Here is a 20419-nt window from a genome sequence, read left to right as displayed (position 1 = left end):
GTCCATAACTTTAGTTTTTATTTCTTCTAATGAGGAAAGGCCTTCTTATTACTTTCACTTGAAAAAAAGGTAGGATTTTTTAAATCAGGGAGTGCTAATATTTTTTGGTAATGAAAGCACTTATTCACTGTCATTATTTTTTGTTTTTGTTTTTCACTGTCATTTTAATAAAATAACTTTTTCAGGTTGTAAATATCATATTTCTAGGAATTTTTCAAATTAAATATAATTTATTTATACTCAAAATTTCCTAAAATAAGGTCTCAAGTTTAGGAAAACCTAAGCAGCAACATGCAATCAAAACAAAGTTATCAATAGAAAGATGTTGGCCATAAACAATTACCTTTATGGCTGTGTGTTTGTTTTCATATTCTTCCATCCACAGATCCTGCTCATAATAATATAAACCATCGTTGATAACTTTAGCAAGTTCAGATGTAATTTTTGCTTGAGACATGTGGTAGCCTGTTCGATCTCCTCCAGGATGTTTTCTCATGTAAGGAGGTGTCTGAGTTACAATCAAAATCTTATTTAAATCTTGATCATCAATTTCATAATCCGAATCATTATCAGACCAATCAGTAAATGTGTTTTTTTGACCTTCTATTTGTTCCATCTCTTCATCAAAGAAAAAATCAAGTTCTTCTTGTTCTTGTTCATCTGGAAGATATAGTTGATTTGATGCCTCTTCAGGAAGAGATGGTGGTTCCTAGAGGAAGGAATTGGTATTTTATATAAAAACATTATCATCACTTTTATAATATATGCTGTGTAACAATGTTAATGTAAGTAATATCAAGACTGTTCAATAACTGGATTAACAGTCAAATGCTAAAAGAAAATCATGCCAGTATTATTCTGGCCCAATAAATAGTAAGCAATTGCTAAATACTAAGTTCAAGACTAAAAAAACCCACAAAACTGAATAAAAGAAAGATTATATTAAAAACTCCCCTAAAATTAGGATGATCCTTAGCACATTTATTATAGCATACCAACTTATTTTACAGATGAGGGAAGAAAAGGCCTATAAATGTGACATTGTTGGTCCACAATCTCAAAATTAGTCTATGAGTATGAACTAGACAACCAAAGTCATCTTGTAGCATTATCATGTGGGATCCTAGTTGCCAGACCAGGGTTCAAACCCAAGTCCCCAGCAATGAAAGCGCAGAGCCCTAACCAATGGACTTTATAAGTATTCCCAGAAAAAATAAGGTCTTCAGACTTCCAGATTCAATGATTCTCCCTATTCTCAATCTTTTTACCTCAAAATTTCATGTTAAATTCACCATCACTCACCAAATTATTTATTGAATTTCCACCCTTGTGAAAAATGTAAAATAGCTTACTGTTGGGTGACATATATAAAGTCCAAATTTGTAGATTCTAGATCCTCTAAAGTCTAACTTAATCTAGATTTTCAAACTCTCAACACAAAGAAATAGATTTTTCAGTGTTCTCATCTTCCAATGCCATGCTCTGATCAATCCTTATCCTTCAGTAAATACTAACCAACCTATCCCTAGAATAAGACAGTTGGTTCTCTCCAGAATTCCTATTCATGTGAATCTATATTCATTCGTTTGGTCAATAATTATCTGGGTCCTCACGTGAACTGGGTACTGTTCTAGATAGGAGATTATAACAATAAATGTGACAGCAATTCTGCCCCGATGGAGCTAACATTCTAGTAAATAGAAGTTATTACTTTTTTTAAAAAGTAAGCTTTAACACTCTGTGAATATAGTTAAAAACAAAACTACATATACTAGTTTTCACATTTGCAAAAACATAAAAAAAGTCTTAGAAAAACACCAAACTGTTAATAATGATAAAGGAGACAGTCTTTTGTTATTTGATATCAGTTATATATAAATTTATATTATATATAATTTTTTATAATTTATGAGGAAGAGACCAAAAAAAGTAGGGGTTAAAGAGTTTTTTTAATGTGGAGGAAAAAATGTAGATCTTGGAATAATTGAAATATAGTACAAATTTTTTCCAGGATATGATCCTCCCAAGTTATCTGGGTTCACCATGACAAATACAGAAATTAATCAGGATCTTCAGAAAATCTCTTTTTGATATACAATGGAGAAAAGACAATCTCTTTAACAAGTGGTGCTGGGAAAACTGGTCAACCACCTGTAAAAGAATGAAACTACACTTTCTAACACCATACACAAAAATAAACTCAAAATGGATTAAAGATCTAAATTTAAGACCAGAAACTATAAAACTCCTAGAGGAAAAAATAGGCAGAACGCTTACAGACATAAATCACAGCAAGATCCTCTATGACCCACCTCCCAGAGTAATAGAAATAAAAACAAAAATAAACAAATGGGACCTAATTAAGCTTAAAAGCTTTTGCACAACAAAGGAAACTATAAGCAAGGTGAAAAAGACAGCCTTCAGAATGGGAGAAAGTAACAGCAAACAAAACTGACAAAGAATTAATCTCAAAAATATACAAGCAGCTCATGCAGCTCAATACCAGAAAAATAAATGACCCAATCAAAAAGTGGGCCAAAGAACTAAATAAGCATTTCTCCAAAGAAGACATACAGATGGCTAACATATAAGAAGATGCTCAACATCACTTATTATCTGAGAAATGCAAATCAAAACCACAATGAGGTACCATCTCACGCCAGTCAGAATGGCTGCTATCAAAAAGTCTACCAACAATAAATGCTGGAGAGGGCGTGGAGAAAAGGGAACCCCTTAACACTGTTGGTGGGAATGCAAACTAGTATAGCCACTATAGAGAACAGTGGAAATTCCTTAAAAAACTGGAAATAGAACTGCCATACGACCCAGCAGTCCCACTGCTGGGCACACACACAAAAGAGAATTCAAAGAGACACGTGTACCCCAATGTTCATTGCAGCGCTGTTTATAATAGCTAGGACATGGAAGGAACCTAGATGTCCACTGGCAAACGAATGGAAAAGAAAGTTGTGGTACATACACACACTGGAATATTACTCAGTTATTAAAAAGAACACATTTGAATTAGTTCTAATGAGGTAGATGAAACTGTAGCCTATAATACAGTGAAGTAAGTCAGAAAGAAAAACACCAATATATTAAACACCAGTATATTAACGCATGTATATGGAATTTAGAAAGATGGTAACAAAACAGCAAAACAGATGTGCAAAACAGCAAAAGAGACACAGATATAAAGAACAAACTTTGGACTCTGTGGGAGAAGCTGAGGGTGGGATTATTTGAGAGAATAGCACTGAAACATGTATATTACCATATGTGAAATAGATGACCAGTCCAAGTTCAATGCATGGAACAGGGGACTCAAAGCCAGTGCACTGAGATGACTCAGAGGGATGGGATGGGATGGGGAGGGAGGTTGGAAGGGGGTTTGCGATGGGGGGACACATGCACACCCATGGCTGATTCATGTCAATGTATGGCTAAAACCACCACAATGTTGTAAAGTAATTAGCCTTCCATTAAAATAAATTAATTAAAAAAATCTTATTTTGAGAAGCTGCCTTAGGCTTTTAAAATAACCCAAGGAAGAAAACCTTAAGTATGCTGAGTGTAACCACCATTGCTAATTCAAAAGCTATCTTTTCAAGACAGAAAAGACTAACAGACATAAAAAACTTATGGTTACCACAGGGGACAGTGGGGGTTGGGGTGGGATAAATTAGAATTTGGTAATCAACATACACAATACTATAGGGGGCACAGTGGTGAAGAATTCACCTGCCAATGCAGGAGGAACAAGAAACAAAGGCTCAATCCCTGGGTTGGAAAGATCTCCTCCATGGAGGAGGAAATGGGAACCTACTCCATTATTCTTGCCTGTAAAATTCCATGGGACTAAGCAAGCACATGTACACACACGTATAAAATAGATAAACAATAAGGTCCTACTGCACAGCACAGGAAACTATATTCAGTATCTTGTAATAACCTATAATGGGAAAAAAATCTGAAAAAGGATATATATATATATATATCTGAACCACTCTGCTGTGCTCTTGAAGCTAACACAACATTGTAAATTAAATGTATTCCAATTTTTTTAAAAAATGGCAAATAAGTAAGTACAAAGTTATCTTGGATCAGGGCTTCAAACTCAGCATTAATGACATGCTGGGCTTGATAATTCTTCAGGATGTGTGGTGGAGGTGGAGGTGTCCTGTGCACTATAGAACACTGAATAGCATCCCTGGCCTCCACACTCACAAGATGCAGTAGCACTTTGTTCTAACAACCAAAAACTGTCTCCAGACATTGCCAAACATCCTATGCTGAGGTGAAGTATCAACATCCTTTCCATTCCTCCAACGAAGAAACACCCTTAAGTCCTTCATGCTTTCTTTCTTCACACTTTTATCTTAGGAATAAAGAGCCCTACCACAGTAATCTTTAATATTAATGATAGCCTTCTTCAGTCTTCCTACATTTGGGTCTGTTATTTTTTGTGACCTCTTCCTTTTAGAGCTTACTTTGAATATTTGAATTATTTTAATGGCACTATTACCAAGTTTATTTTCAGTAAGCTTTTTTACTTTGAGTTAATTGTACATTCACATATAATTATAAGAAATAGAAATCTTGAGGACTTCCCTGGTAGTCCAGCACTTCCAATGCATGGGTTGTGGGTTTGATCCATGGTTGAGGAACTAAGATTCCACATGCCACACAGTGCAGCCAAAAAGAAAGAAAGAAAACAGAAATCTCGTGCACCTTTTACCCACTTTCTCTCAAAGTTAACATACTGTAAAACTATAGCAGACTACCACAAGATAAACATTGATGTTACCTATCAGCCTTACTAGGATTTCCATTTTACTTGTATTCAATTGTGTTTGTAGCTTACATCAGAGCCATTTTTTAAAATCACATTTCAAGTTCACGTATCCAACCATCAGCCAAAATTACAGCAGTTCTATTGCAAGAAACTCTCGTATTGTTCCGTAACTACCATCATCTCACTTCCTTGTGTGCCCCCAAGAAATTTATTATTTTTCTTTCTTACTGTAAAATCACCAAAATATAAACCAGACATGTATTCTTTACAAGTAATTATATGTAAAATAATTCTACAATTAAGAAGGTTACATATAATGCGGCAGTTAAATTCAAAATTTAGAAAAATGTCATCTTTAAAAAAACTGAAATGTATTCAAACAAATTTCAAGTAAAAAGATTAAAGCAGAACATTTTAAAATCATACTCATAAGTAAAATAATTTTTTTAAGTTGATACAATTATTTTCAACTACTTAGTAACCTGTAAGTTTTTACTGAAGGGCAATGGTTCCAAATTTTACCATTGTTTTAAATTTTACCAAATTTTATATATGTAACTGAAAAACAGTGGCCTTACAAGCCACTCAGGATATAGAATACAAACTTCACTTGGGTCATAACAACTTACCTTCAGTTTCACTGGGGATGGATGATGTCTCTTTTTTACTTCTATCCAAGGTTCTGAATCCAAGTTGGGCAAACTGGTAGATAAACCTCTAGACATTCCTTGAAGATTACTTGTTTCTGCATTTTTCTTTAGGGTCAGTGGACTTCCAATTCTTGGAGAATTTGGGGCAGACTCTAAAATTTTAAGTTAGTTCTATAGTTAAAATAATGGTTTACTTACTTATAAAGCACATTTTTTCTTTACTTGGGCTTGATTTTTTTTTTCTTCACAAAAACATGATAAATCAACCTCAATTATAACCTTTCAATGATATTCAAACCCAAAGGGCTCTGTAAGATGTAGAATGAAGCCAATGAATAATAGCAGCAAATGTTATCAACCCCTACAGAGACACATTCATTCCAACCTATCAAGAACATCAACGCCAGTCATTTACTTATTATGACAACACATTTATTTCAGTCAATTCTCTGTGAAATCTTAGGTTCATAAACTGCAATGAAATTAAGGAATCTTAAAAAATGCTACTAAGCAAATAAAATGTCATTGGTTCTATTAGAATCTACACTAAGGCAGCCTTTTCTCCTTTTCCTAATAAGGTTTACTTAAATCCAGTAAACTGAATACTGTAAAAAGCATAATGTATCACATCATTAAAGTGCACTGCACTGGCAATAATATTTAGTTAGAATATTTTACAGTTCTGCTGGAATTTAAAATGCCTTTCTCCACAATTTAATGAAAGTAATTATATACTTTATAAAATACAAATCATAATTTTCTTTATAAAAAATTTTTTCAAAAGTGAAAGAGTATTAAGTTATAATGCATTATGCACTTGCTTTGGACAAAACGTGTTTCAGAAACAAATTTATACTGTAAACTTCTAAGCATTATTTACTCCTCAAAGCCAATTCCTTGAATATACTGCAAAGCAGAATATTACATAGAGAAAGTTGAATAAATGAATACCAACAATCCTTTTAATTTACTAAATGAAAATGCAAGGGCACATGCCAGGAGTTTGAGAAGAGTATTTCAAGATTTTACGTTCATCTATTACATACTACAATTAGATGGATTCATTATCGTTTCCATGGACATGGTTAGATCCAAGATTCAACCACCAAATTACTATATTGCTTTAAAAAGAAGCATATTATTTCATAACAAAAAAGGCTCTAAAACTGCACTGTTCAACACAATAGCCACTAGCCATATGGAGGTACAGAGCACTTGGAATGTGGCTACTCCTGTAATGTGCTCAGGATATAACTATAAAATATGCAGCAGATTTCAAAGATTTGGCACAAAAATAACATTGGTTCATAATTTTTAATGTTCTAACATTTGGATATATTAAAATTAATTTCATGTTTTACAGCTTTTAATACTATTTAAATTATTAGGATTACATGTGTGGCAAACTATTTCTACTGGACACTGCTGCTCTACAACTTAATGGTACAAATTGATCCAAAAATCAGTATGAGTGAAAAGATTTGGACTGTTAGTATTAACATTAAAAGTTGTACAAAACGGGAAGAACATTAACTTCAGATAACTCTATTACTGGTGCCATGAATTGTTTCTATTCATGCAGTGAATTAAGAACCAGCACTCTAGTAACTGGGAGAATTAACTAAATTAGTATGCAGAGTTCATGTATATATTAGAATAGTATCTGGCACAAGGCAGAGAAATCAGTTATCTACTATTTTTAACACAGAAATTGAAGAAAACCTGTAAAAACCTAAGCTTGTGATTTAATCATCTCTAAATGCTCTTTAAGCTTGAGTAATGTTTTTGCTATGAAGTTATTTGTCTCACGATATTCACAACACATGTGCTTATATGTTAAACGACATTAAAATATCAAAGAATTTGGTTAAGAAAACTTAAGAGTCTTTGACAGTTTTTAAAGGGTGTTCACTATATAAACTAAACATATGTTCTATATGATTTTTTATATCTTTTACAAAGAAAAGACTTCAAACTATATGTATGTAAATTTTAATAATGTGTGTGTGCTAAGTTACTTCAGTTGTGTCTGACTCTGCGTGACGCTATGGACTGTAGCCCAGACTCCTCAGTCCATGGGATTCTCCAGGCAAAAATACTGGAGTGGACTGCCATGCCCTTACCTGGGAAGCCCATTTAATAGTAATAGTAAAACCCTAATCTTCCAAGATCAAATGAGTTTGAGTATGACGGATTATTTGACATTAAACTTGTTTATAGGAACTCATTGGCTGTGCAGTGGTTAGGACTCTGCACTTTCATTCACAGATTCAATTCCTGGCTGGGGAACTAAGATCTCAACAAGCCATGGGATGTAGCACCCCCAAAAATGAATACCACTTAGTCGTAGACAAAAATTAGACACGTATTTTGAGACACTTAATAGGTTCTAATTTGTGAGAACCTAGAAAAAAAGATTTTTTTCCTAGTTGAAAATTGACAACATGACTTTTCAGAGATAAATTACCATATATATTTCATGATATCTATTTCATGACATTTTTATCCACCTTGAATCATAGCTTTGGGTAACTATACAGATTGACTTGATTCAGACAATACGTGCGTGTGTGTAAATGAGTATATATTTAAAGAAACACAAAAATGTACAAACATTGATTTTATTCTTGTAATTTTATTAATAATGCATAAATGATTAATGGACAGGCATCATCAACTTGACTATCTTACCTACCCTGTTTCTATTTTACAACTGACCTAATGCCTGTTCATAAGGTTAAATGTATCATCTTGGACCCCAAGTTTATACAATAAATTAATCTAACTTATACAATCAGACATCATATATTTTTTTAAAAACCTAAAAAAAGTCACTTGAAGTTCTCAAACTTTTAAAACACCTGCCCAAATTGCTTTCTAGGCAGAGAGGCACAGAGGGCTAACAATCAAAGAAATGCTCAATAAAAATATCTGTGAGACTGTCCATCAGTGCTTTATTGATGGCAGGTCTCTATAATGATATATCAAAAATAGATTTCAAAGAGTAAAAAAAAAAAATACACTTGTTCATTTCTTAAGATTTCTCATCCTTAATAGTCCACATTAATAAATCTCATAGTCCATGTGAAATATTATGACAATAGGTGAGTTACACAATGTACACTATACTGAAAACATCAAAGGATCTAACAAACCGGGAAATTCCACTCAAGCCTATTTCTGCTTTATTGATCTGGACACAAGTACAGAAGTCTGGAAGGAAAAGACAGAATCTTGCAATATTTCCAGAAAGATAATTAACTTTCCCACCGTGAATAAATTGCACATGCAGCCCAGGCTAATTACAAACAAATGGGCAGCTCCTATTAAAAACAACAGCAGTTCTCGGGTCTGTCTTTCATCATCATCACAAAGGTGTTATCTCCATTGTAGTGCTGGCCCAACCTCCTCCACAAGGAGTGGAAGTAGACAGTCTTGCAGAGAAGTCTGGTCGCTTTCATTTCTGCAGCACGATTTGTTCCAATATTTATAATGATATTTCATTGAGTCACCTATTCCTCTGCATATTCCGATGAAATGACATCCAAGAGCATCAGTAGATCATCACCCTGACTGAAAAAAGTTTAAGCACACATATTTTTTTCCCAAGAGGGAATGTCTTAAAAATGATCCAGGAAAAAATTCTTAACATTAAAGCAATTTGGGGAAATTCTAAATACCACCAATTCTTTAACATATAATTATAATAACTTCATAAGAGATCCCCAATTCTGCTTTAGAATATAGGTCATCTTATGATTTCAAGACAAAGTTGAAGTACATTGGAAAAAAATTAAAGGAAGGCTACCCCCACTCTTGAGTGTAAGACTTTTAGACTACTTCAATCTTACAAGGGGAAAACAGGCAGAATATATCTATACCCATTTAGTAAAATTAAGAGAGGAAAAAACTCCAAACATGACAAAGTATACAAATAAGAATAAATAGAGCAGAGCGCTTCCCATAATTCCTAAATCCCTATTTAACTCATAGCTTTCTGTGGGAGGCATTATGAATAAAACATAAAGCATCAAAACATTAAGTTATCTTTAATTTTCTGAGTCTAAATAAACTTTTACAAAGATAGGTAAATTGGAGTAAATACCCCACTGATAATGCTGTTTGCTCTAGAAGAAAAGTTGTTACCTGTATGTGAACCAAAGGCTTGCCCTGGTACGAATTCTGGGCAATCAATCAGTTGAGAGAAGTCCGTTTGTGGCACACTCCGTGGAGGGGGGCCTGGAATCGGCCATTTTTCTGGTTCTATCTTTTTTCTCATTTTCTCATCCACAATTTCCACTTCTGTGCTATCTTTCAGTGCCTATAAATAGGTATTTTAAATTATTAAAGCAATTTCATTCAAAAAATTTAATTGTACACCCTGTATTTCTAATTTAAGTCTGAAATCAGCATATAGTATCATGTTTTAAAAAATATCCATGAACAGAAAAAATTTTTAAATCATTTGCGCCTGCAAAGTATGAAATATCCTGATTTAGCATGTAGCAGATTATTCTAATTGTGAAAAAGTTTCAATTAAGGAGTATTTTCAATTAAGTTCAACTATAATTTTATTGTCAATTTTTTCCTTTCCTATTAATATTTCCTTTTGTTTTCCTTAATATAATATCACCAAGTAAAATTTAGGCAATAAACCTAATTACTGTAATAAATCCCACCATTATCGAATAATAAACACACATATGCAGAGATTCCTCATAACACCTTGTAAATTTAAGCTGGGATTCATACACAAGAAATTGAGGCTCAAAGAAATAAAGTAGGGTAACTTGATAAAGGTCACAGACTTAGTATGAGGTAATACCAGGTCAAACTATTATCTGTCCCCCATCTGTATATCTGAGGTCATTGATATTTCTCCCGGCAATCTTGATTCCAGCTTGTGCTTCCTCCAGCCCAGCGTTTCTCATGATGGACTCTGCATATAAGTTAAATAAGCACGGTGACAATATACAGCCTTGACGTACTCCTTTTCCTATTTGAAACCAGTCTGTTGTTCCATGTCCAGTTGGAACTGTTGCTTCCTGACCTGCATACAGGTTTCTCAAGAGGCAGGTCAGGTGGTCTGGTATTCCCATCTCTTTCAGAATTTCCACAGTTTATTGTAATCCACACAGATAGTGAAGAACTAAAGAGCCTCTCGATGAAAGTGAAAGAGGAGAGTGAACAAGTTGGCTTAAAGCTCAACATTCAGAAAACTAAGATCATGGCATCCGGTCCCATCACTTCATGGTAAATAGATATGGAAACAGTGGCTGACTTTATTTTTCTGGGCTCCAAAATCACTGCAGATGGTGATTGCAGCCATGAAATTAAAAGACGCTTACTCCTTGGAAGCAAAGTTATGACCAACCTACACAGCATATTAAAAAGTAGAGAGATTACTTTGTTACCAAAGTCCGTCTAGTCAAGGCTAAGGTTTTTCCAGCGGTCAATGTGAGAGTTGGACTATAAAGAAAGCTGAGCACCAAAGAATTGATGTTTTTGAACTGTGGTGTTGGAAAAGACTCTGGAGAGTCCCTTAGACTGCAAGGAGATCCAACCAGTCCATCCTAAAGGAGATCAGTCCTGGGTGTTCATTGGAAGGACTGATTTTGAAGCTGAAACTTTAACACTTTGTCCACCTGATGCAAAGAGCCAACTCATTTGAAAAGACCCTGATGCTGGGATCGCAAAGAGTCGGACATAACTGAGCGAATGAACTGAACTAAACATGACAACTCTCAGCCCCTGGGATATGCTGGTTCTCAAAAATAAACTTTAAAAAAATAAATAAACATGGCATAATTTAAGGGAAAAATAAAACTTTAAGAAAATTTCTTTGAAATAAAAATTAGAGTCTTACTAATTTGAATCTTAACTGAAATTCAAGGGGACTCACCTTTAGAGACAAGGAAAAAAGACAAGTATAACAACTCAACATACAAAGTGTTAACATAAAGATTAAAAACTCACTGTATTTTAGTTGGAGAACACATTATATTTATTACTTTACGTATCTTACACTTGTATACCTTAATATTAGCATCATGCTTACTTCTTAAGTTATATTTTCTGTAATTGGACATTAATAAAGTTAGTATTGAAATTTTAAAAAACAAACTCTTGATGAGACTCAGGATAATCACTGAAAGAGAAGAGTCTGAAATATGGAATGAAGGAAATAAAGAAGAATCTTTTATTTCTTTTTTCTTACTCATCCTTGTATTTTATCTTATTACTATTAATCTTTGGCTGTACCAGGCAGCTTGCAGGATCTTAGTTCCTTAGGTGTCGAACTCAAGACCCATGTATTAGGAGCACACAGTCTTAACTACTGGACTGCCAGGGAAGTTCCAAAAAGGGTTTTGAATTAGTGATACATTTTTTTTTTTTTAATATATTTTCCTAGTTTTGTCCACTGAACCGTCTGGAAGCAATGACACCCTCGTAGCAAAGCAGTGGACCCCAGCATCCAGATCTTGCAACAACATGGATGAATTTTAAAAACTATAAATGATGGAGAAGGAAATGACAACCTACTCCAGTACTCCTGCCTGGGAAATCCATGGACAGAGGAGCCTGGTCGGGCTACAGTCCATGGGGTCACATAAAGGATCGCATACGACTTAGTGACTAAACAACTTTACCCCAGATCCTGTTGATACCTGAAGCTTTCAGTTCAGTTCTCATCATGTGGCTAAAGTATTGGAGTTTCAGCTTCAGCATCAGTCCTTCCAATGAATATTCAGAACTGATTTCCTTTAGGACGGACTGGATGGATCTCCTTACCATCCAAGGGACTCTCAAGAGTCTTCTCCAACACCACAGTTCAAATGCATAAATTCTTTGGCACTCAGCTTTCTTCATAGTCCAACTCTCACATCCATACATGACTACTGGAAAAACCATAGCTTTGACTAGACAGACCATTGTTGCCAAAGTAATATCTCTGCTTTTCAATATGCTATCTAGGTTGGTCCTAACTTTTCTTCCAAGGAGCAAACGCCTTTTAATTTCATGGCTACAGTCACCATCTGCAGTGATTTTGGAGCCCCCCAAAATAAAGTGTCACTGTTTCCATTGTCTCCCCATCTATTTGCCATGAAGTGATGGGACCAGATGCCATGATCTTAGTTCTGATGTCTGGTGCTGCCTTTTTCCATCCACCAGAGGGCAATGTTCTACTCTGCCGGATACTCAGCCTCCCCTTTGAAACCTTCCCTTTCAAATCCTAGTGTTTCACCTCCTGAAGTGATCCCCAGTGTCTCAAAATTTGATTTGACCTTTAGAAATACATCTTACATTGGAACCTCATAGAGATATACATCCATATGCAACTTTGTATGTACATACGTAACAAACAGTTCATAAAATAACCCTTGTCTTCACAGAGAATAGACTTGTGGTTGCCCACGGGGTTGGAGGAGGGATGAACTAGGAGTTTGGGATCAGCAGATACAAACTATTATATAGAGATGTATGGATAAACAAGGAACTATGCTCAATATCCTGTCATAAACCATAATGGAAAAGAACATGAAAGAATATATATATATGTGTGTGTGTGTAACTGAATCACTTTGCTGTACAGGAGAAATACACTGTAATCAACTATATTCCAAATAACATTACATTAAAAAAAAAAAAAAACACTACAAATGAAAAGAGCCAGGAGACAGAAAACTTCCATCTATACAAACATAAATAACAGACAAATCTATGGTAACAGAAATCACAAAAATGGTTTGCTTAGGCAGGGCAAAGGACAAGAGGATGGGGAACTGACTGGAAAGGGCCACTGTGGAAGTTTTTAGAGTAATGAACTATTGATATATCTTGTTTGGAGCAGGCTTATACAATTTTCAAAACTCAAACTGAACACCTAAAGAGTCCTGCATTTTACAGCATGTTACTTATTTTACCTGAATTTAAAAAAGAAAGAGAAACATCTCCTTAAAACTTCCCTATGGGTTTAGTTTTTCAAAATACTTTGAATAAAAGACTACCAATGGTGTTCACTGGGATGTGAAGACAAACACTTGAATGGCAATATTTTCAACTGGCTCAATACTTTGGAAAAATGTTTAGCAGTATTTACAAAAGCTAAGCTCATATACTATATATATATATGTTTGTATACACACAGACACACATATATATATATCCTGTTACCTATCAATTTCACAGGACAATAAATATGTATATCCATCCAAAAGGAAATGGCAACCCACTCCAGTATTCTTGCCTGGAGAATCCCAGAGACAGAGGAGCCTAGTGGGCTGCCGTCTATGGGGTCGCATAGAGTCGGACACGACTGAAGCGACTTAGCAGCAGCAGCAGCAGCCATCCAAAAGTATGTACAATAACATTCACAACAGTCATATATTCATACAGTAAAGAACCCAAATGTCTATTAATAGGAGCATGAAAAAATAGCGTATTCATAATGATACAATTAAATATTACTGAAGAATGGAAAATAACTGCCCCACGTAACAATAAGCCTCTACAGAAATAATAAGCAAAAGTCGGGTATAAAAAAATTCAAATACTTTATATAATATTTTAAACTGGTGAGGGAACTCTCTAAAAAGCAGCTATGTTTGAGGAGAGCAATGATTCTGACTAGGACGGGGTACAAGTGCACTCTCTGGAAATGTGAAAATGTTCTACCTTAATCTTAATACTTAACATGAGTACCTATATAGGAGAAAAGAAAAGAAAGAGAAAGTAGCTCAGTCATGTCCAATTCTTTGTGACCCTGTGGACTACACAGTCCATGAAACTCTAAAGTCACAATACTGGAGTAGGTAGCCTTTCCCTCCTCCAAGGGATCTTCCCAACCCAGGGATCGAACCCAGGCCTCCTTCATTGCAGGCAGATTCTTTACCACCTGAGCCACAAAGGAAGCCCAAGAATACTGGAGTAGGTAGCCTATCCCTTCTCCAGCAGATCTTCCCAACCTAGGAATCAAACCAGGGTCTCCTGCATTGCAGGTGGATTTTTTACCAACTGAGCTATCAGGGAAGCCAAGCTTCCTTAAACTTAATACTTAACATGAGTACATACATAGGGGAAAAGAAGTCATCCTTAACCTTATAATTTCTTATTTACAGTATTTAAGCTATGTCACAATTTAAGAAAAAAATTCAAGAAAAAATTAAAAGTTCTTTATATGGAATGATATTCCCATATATGCTGTTTTTATTAAAGGAGCAAAACAGTATCATGTAGTATAAACATGCACGATCTCAGGAAAAATACATAAAAAGGCATAACACTACTTGCCACACCAAGGAAGGTTTAACTAGTTCACTGTTGGTGAAAGATGAGAAGGAAATTTTTCACTATATACCCATTGAATCTTGAATCACAGGGGATTCTCTGCTGGGGGGGGGGCGGAAATTCAAGAAAATAAAGAAAACAGAAGAGAAAAATTGTGGTTCAGGCCTTAAAAGACTCATAGCATACACAAATTAAGGAAAAGATCTAGACAAAACAAGTGTTAAGACATATTTTTACTAAAACCAAATCTTGTTATCTTGAGCTCTGAAACAAGGAGTCAGTTATTTCTGAGTCTCTGAGGTTTTTTCTGTATTTGGTCCTTTTTTTCTGTATTTGGTCCTATTATTATGAGCAACCAGCAATGCTGGAACATATAGATGTTATATCCCTAGGTCCAGGTCCTATGACTGGTATTGAGATAAAGACTAGCCTGTGCAAAGACACAGAAGTAAGAAAAGAGCAGCACACATTTTGTGGAATCGCAAGGTCAACCAATTTGGGCAACAAGGTTTGAGATGAGAGTAGCAAGCACAGTTCTAAGGACTTTATGATTATTATATTAATGACTCCTCTAAGTCCTCATACTCTATGATAGCTTAAGCACTTATTTGTTGTATTTTAACAATGAGAAAACTTTAGCATGTAAGACATTAAATAACTTGAATACAACTGACTAAATGCAGAGCCAGAATCAATTAAATCTAACAAAAAAGGAAGACACAAATAGCTCAGTTTTGGAGCAACTATCAAGAATGCAATAAGCTGGATGAATCACATGATCCACCAATTCCACTCACTTCTAGGTATATAGCCAAAGAAAATGAAAAATATTCAAAGAGATACATGCACTCCCAAATGTATTCAGCATTATTCACAGTAGCCATGATATGGAGACAACCTAAATGACCTCTAAAAAATGAATGGATAAAAACCATATGGTATATATACACAACAGAATACTACTCAATCATGAGAAAGGAGGATATCCTGCTGTTTCTGACAACATGGGTTAATTTTAAACACATTATAGTGAGATAAAAAAGGCAGAAAAAGACAAACACAAGTATTGTATGATATAACTTATATGTGGAATCTAAAAAAATGAAACCTGTTTTTAAGAAAAAAAGAAAATGCTTACCAGGAAATGGATGAGGGGTTAAGACTGATGTTGTTTACTACTACTTACTTATAAGTAGTAGTAAATAAGAGACCAATATAATGCACAATACAATGACTATAGATAATATTGTACTATAACTGTTAAGTGACAATGCTACAAGAGCAATCAAAATACAATATATATATGTAAATAAGTAAAAAATAAAGAGAGAGAGAGAGAGAGAGAGAGAAAGAAAAAGAATTCAGTATGGTGAAAATGAATGGGAAAGGAGGAAACAGATTCAGTAAGTGTGGCTATGTAGACATTCTCAACCAAGGTAGATATGGGAAATAGCTAAAGTATATTTTGCTTCCTTTGATAGCTTTTTCAAGAAAGTTAACACTTGAGCATATACAAATACATATTTGAAAAAGCTGATTAAAAGGAGTAATAAATAGAAGGGTATATAAGTAACAGTGAATTTTTATTTAGAGCTTAAGGTGTATGCCAGATACTGTCATTACAGATTTCATACCCATAACAACCCCATGAAGTCCACTTTACAGAAACCTCAGAACACTGCCTGAAGTGCTTGAAGTCCAGAGCTATGAGGATATGTATGCAGGTCCTCAAGTCCATGCTTTAAATCAGTATGTTTACACTGCAAAGCCTAACGAAGCCCTACCTTCCTAAAGGAAGAAAAAAAAAGACATCTTTCCTACTGTAGTAAGTGGTAGGTACATAATGAATGTTAAATGAATACAGACCTATGCTGTTCTAAATCACTATGCTTATGTGTTTCTGTTTCACAACAGTTTTACTTCTTACTATAAATCAGCCACTACATATTAATAATGCTAACCAGTATAGTAATGCAAAAGTTCTTTTAAAAATATCCCTTCCCCACTGCTCTAAGTTTTATAATAGAAGTAGACAATCAGTGATATAAACATTAAGAACTTAATGGGAATATGAACAGACCAAAAAAGGATGCAATGAATTACAACCAGATTCTTACAGAGGTAGGGAGACCAGAGGAAATTGGTAACTTCATTGAAAATGATAGCGGAGCTAGAGCTTGCTTAGAGATCTGAGTACACTCAGTCACGTCTGACTCTTCGACCATTATTCAAAAAACCGAGAATACCATGTGCTGATGAGAAGCAAATGTAATTCTCATACAAAATGGCAGCATGCAAAACGGTTAAATCCATTTTGGACAATAGGTTGGCAACTTCCTATAGTTAAACATACACTTACCACAGATTCCAGCAATCACAATCCTCACTATTTAGACCTATGTTTTATTCATAATCTTCAAAAACCAGAAACAATCTATATGTCTATCAACAAGTGAACTGTATGCAGTGCATCCTTACTATGAAATACCAGTCAACAATAAGAACAAACTGATACATGAAACAACAAGAATGAATCTCAAAAGCACTATGCTAAGTCAAAGAAGTCAGAAACAAAAGGCTACAAACTAGTGATGTATAATTTATTTACATGATAGTCTAGAAAAGGCAAAACTAGAGGGACAAAAAAAAAATCAGATCAGTGTCCCAAGGGACTATGTATGAGGAAAGAGATTGGCTACACAGGTGGCACAAGTGTGTAAGACTGCCAAAATTCAGAAATCTATATAGGAAAAAGGGCAAATATTATGTATATATGTAGGGAACGGAAAACCAAAAATGCTGAAACCATTTCTACAACAAAACAGACAAGAGATTTAATAAAAGCTTTAAGAACACATCTGGAAAAACTATTTTAAATTAGCCCTTGGTATACAGGAAAATTTCTCAAAATTTTAATGATGAGAATACAATCTCTTTTATAGCAACCTAAATACTAAAGGACCAAGAATACCCAAGAATGTTTAAGTTTGTTTTGGGGTTCAACCCAACCAAGAAGGATCAAATTAAAAACAGGTGGAAACATCAGTAATCCTTTGAGGGGTTTCCAAGGTTAGACATTTATTTGGATTTTATAAAATGGCAAAAGAGGCTTGAGATACAGTAAGAGTCTTAGGTTACTGCGCTGTGCTTAGTCACTCAGTTGCGTCCACCTCTGCGATCCTATAGGCTATAGCTCCTCTGTCCATGGGGATTCTCCAAGCAAGAATACTGGAGTGGGTTGCCATGCCCTCCTCCAGGGGATCTTTTCAATCCAGGGATCCAACCTAGGTCTCCCGCATTCCAGGCGGATTGTTTACCATCTGAGCCACCAGAGAAGCCCAAGAATACTGGAGTGGGTAGCCTACCGCTTCTCCAGGGGATGTTCCAAATCCAGTAATTGAACCGGGGTCTCCAGCATTGCAGGCCAATTCTTTACCAGCTCTGTTACCAGGGAAGAATGTTTTTGCTTTTTTCTTAAAATTACTTTATTACTTTATTAATTTATTTTTTATAGCAGCTTTAGATTCACAGCATAACTGCAAGTACAGACTGTTCTGTATATGAATAATTACCTCCAAAATGAGATTAAGGTTTGTAGTGAGAGCCTGAACACGGTGGAAACCAGCAATCAGGGAAATAGGCAAGAAACCTTGCTCATCCATCTTTCTCCTAAGAAAGAAATCCCGTTCCAAATTTTCTATACTGAAGTAATACTCACTGAAAAGAAAAAGAAGTAAATATAAATTTCATCAATTTATTCAATTGGAAATTAAAACGTCTATTGCTTAAGATATTAACTGCTATAAAACTATTTTGATTTATTGTAACATTATACACATTTACTGTAACATAGGGTAAATATAAATAGCTGTAAAACCCTACTGTTAGTAAATTCTCTTACACAAATAGAAAGAAATTTAGAATACTATCTTCTCAAAAACTAACTTCTACTTAGATCAGCTTTACCTACGCATAAACAATTAAAGAGTGTTATTCTTTAAAAAAAAGCTCAATAATTAACTTTCTAATGAGTCAATTAAGTGAAAATTTCATTTCAAACCCATATTAACCATATGTAAAATAGACAACCAACGGAAATTTGCTCTATGGCTCAGGAAACTCAAACTGGGGCTCTGTATCAATCCAGAGGGGTGGAATGGGGCAGGAGACAGGTTCAAAAGGGAGGGGTTATATGTATACCTATGGCTGATTCATGTTGAGGTTTGACAGAAAACAACACAATTCTGTAAAGCAATTATCCTTCAATAAAAAAAAATTTTTTTTAAGTCACATTAACTTGCTCCATTTAAATAGTAAATAACAAAGTTAAACATGTCAACAGACTGCCTTCCAACTTTTTCCCATCACTGAGAATAATGGTATATTAGAAGCAGTTTTTATCAAGTTTACAGAGTAGATTAGTTTGCTGTGTTTTCTAAGCTGGTAGGGTAATGACACTGTTTAATACGTCCAAACTCTAGCATACAGCACAATGTTTAGTAACAGCTGAGTGAATACACGGACACAGATGCACACACCCAATTTTATATTTGAATGATTCAAGACCCTCAACCTCCCCTTTGAGAGGGAGAACTATAAAAGACCTTAAAAGTGAACAGAATATAGCTAAATAAAGAACATCTATAACACCATGAAGTATAAACATAGGCGAAAAACTATAGAAGCAAACTTTCACACCTTAATTGTCTCTCTAGGAAAGTAGAGAGGGAGATATAAATGAACAAGCTGTGGGATCAACAAGTTCCAACATATAAAGATAATATGAAGAATACATATAATAATGGCATTTCAGAAACACTTGTTTAGATTACAGTTTGCATATTTTAAAAAATGAAAACAAGATTCTAGAGAAACAAAACAAGAGGATAAATGGGGGGAAATGTAGAAAAGAATAATACAAAAGAAATACATGACATCAAATGATATGGCTTACAGTTTAACAATCCGACACTATATCCAAATCACAAAGCAAGTTTTCAAAGGGTGGCAACTGGGTGACTAAAGATACCCTTGAAGTATTTAGGTCAAATTGTTAATTTTGAAGAAATAATTACCTATAAATGAAAGCTGGCCTTGAGCTACCTTTCACTGTATGGGAAAAAAAATCTCATTTTAGAAATGTAAATACCCAAGTTGTATTTTTACTCTGATATTTTCCAACTATCAAAGTGCAAAGCTCCCTTAGATCAGTGAAATACAACTAACATCTCAGTAATACTAGGTAAATCATTTACTCTCCTTAAACACTGAAGAAAATTTTTTTTAAAACCTAAGTCTTTAAGAAATTTCTTGAAGAAACATTCTGATTTTTGTTACACCTCAAAAGCCCTTTTCACAGTGCCTGGCATGTGGTGGGCACATAATACATATGTTTAAATTTGAAAATTTTCAGACATTAAGACATCTAGCCTCTTCAAAAATATTTAGCATAATATTCCACAAGTACAAGAAGTTTTTCAGGAACTTCTCAAAGACAAAAATCTAAACACTAATGAATGAATAAGCCTGTATATGTATGAGAAACCTTAAAGATACAAAGGCAAAAAGCATGACTCCTCAAATCTAGATGTGCACTAATCAGAGAATGATAACAGTAAACAGCCATTCTAAACTTGGCACTCTAGTACCTGTCAAAAACTCTGCTGCTAAACAATGACAAGAAAAG

General features: G+C 34.6%; 1 protein-coding gene across 5 annotated transcripts in view; it reads right to left on the bottom strand.

Annotated features, from left to right (window-relative positions):
• Positions 1-20419, bottom strand: part of LARP1B (La ribonucleoprotein domain family member 1B) — a 124583-nt gene that overhangs the window by 84331 nt on the left and 19833 nt on the right. For 4 of the 5 annotated variants that reach the window (XM_018061521.1, XM_018061522.1, XM_018061524.1 and 1 more), the window contains exons 8-11: positions 18306-18450; positions 9592-9766; positions 5425-5597; positions 344-709 (exon numbers count right to left, since the gene is read on the bottom strand). In XM_018061521.1, the coding sequence (XP_017917010.1) occupies positions 344-709; positions 5425-5597; positions 9592-9766; positions 18306-18450 (859 nt within the window). Of the gene's footprint in view, positions 1-343; positions 710-5424; positions 5598-8607; positions 9019-9591; positions 9767-18305; positions 18451-20419 lie in introns of those variants that run through there. The other variant, XM_018061525.1, reaches the window with a different exon arrangement.

The sequence above is a fragment of the Capra hircus genome, chromosome 17 (genome assembly GCF_001704415.2).
Source record: "Capra hircus breed San Clemente chromosome 17, ASM170441v1, whole genome shotgun sequence".
Taxonomy (NCBI): domain Eukaryota; kingdom Metazoa; phylum Chordata; class Mammalia; order Artiodactyla; family Bovidae; genus Capra; species Capra hircus.
The sequence above is the reverse complement of the archived record's forward strand: the minus strand, read 5'-3'. Positions and strand labels throughout refer to the sequence as shown.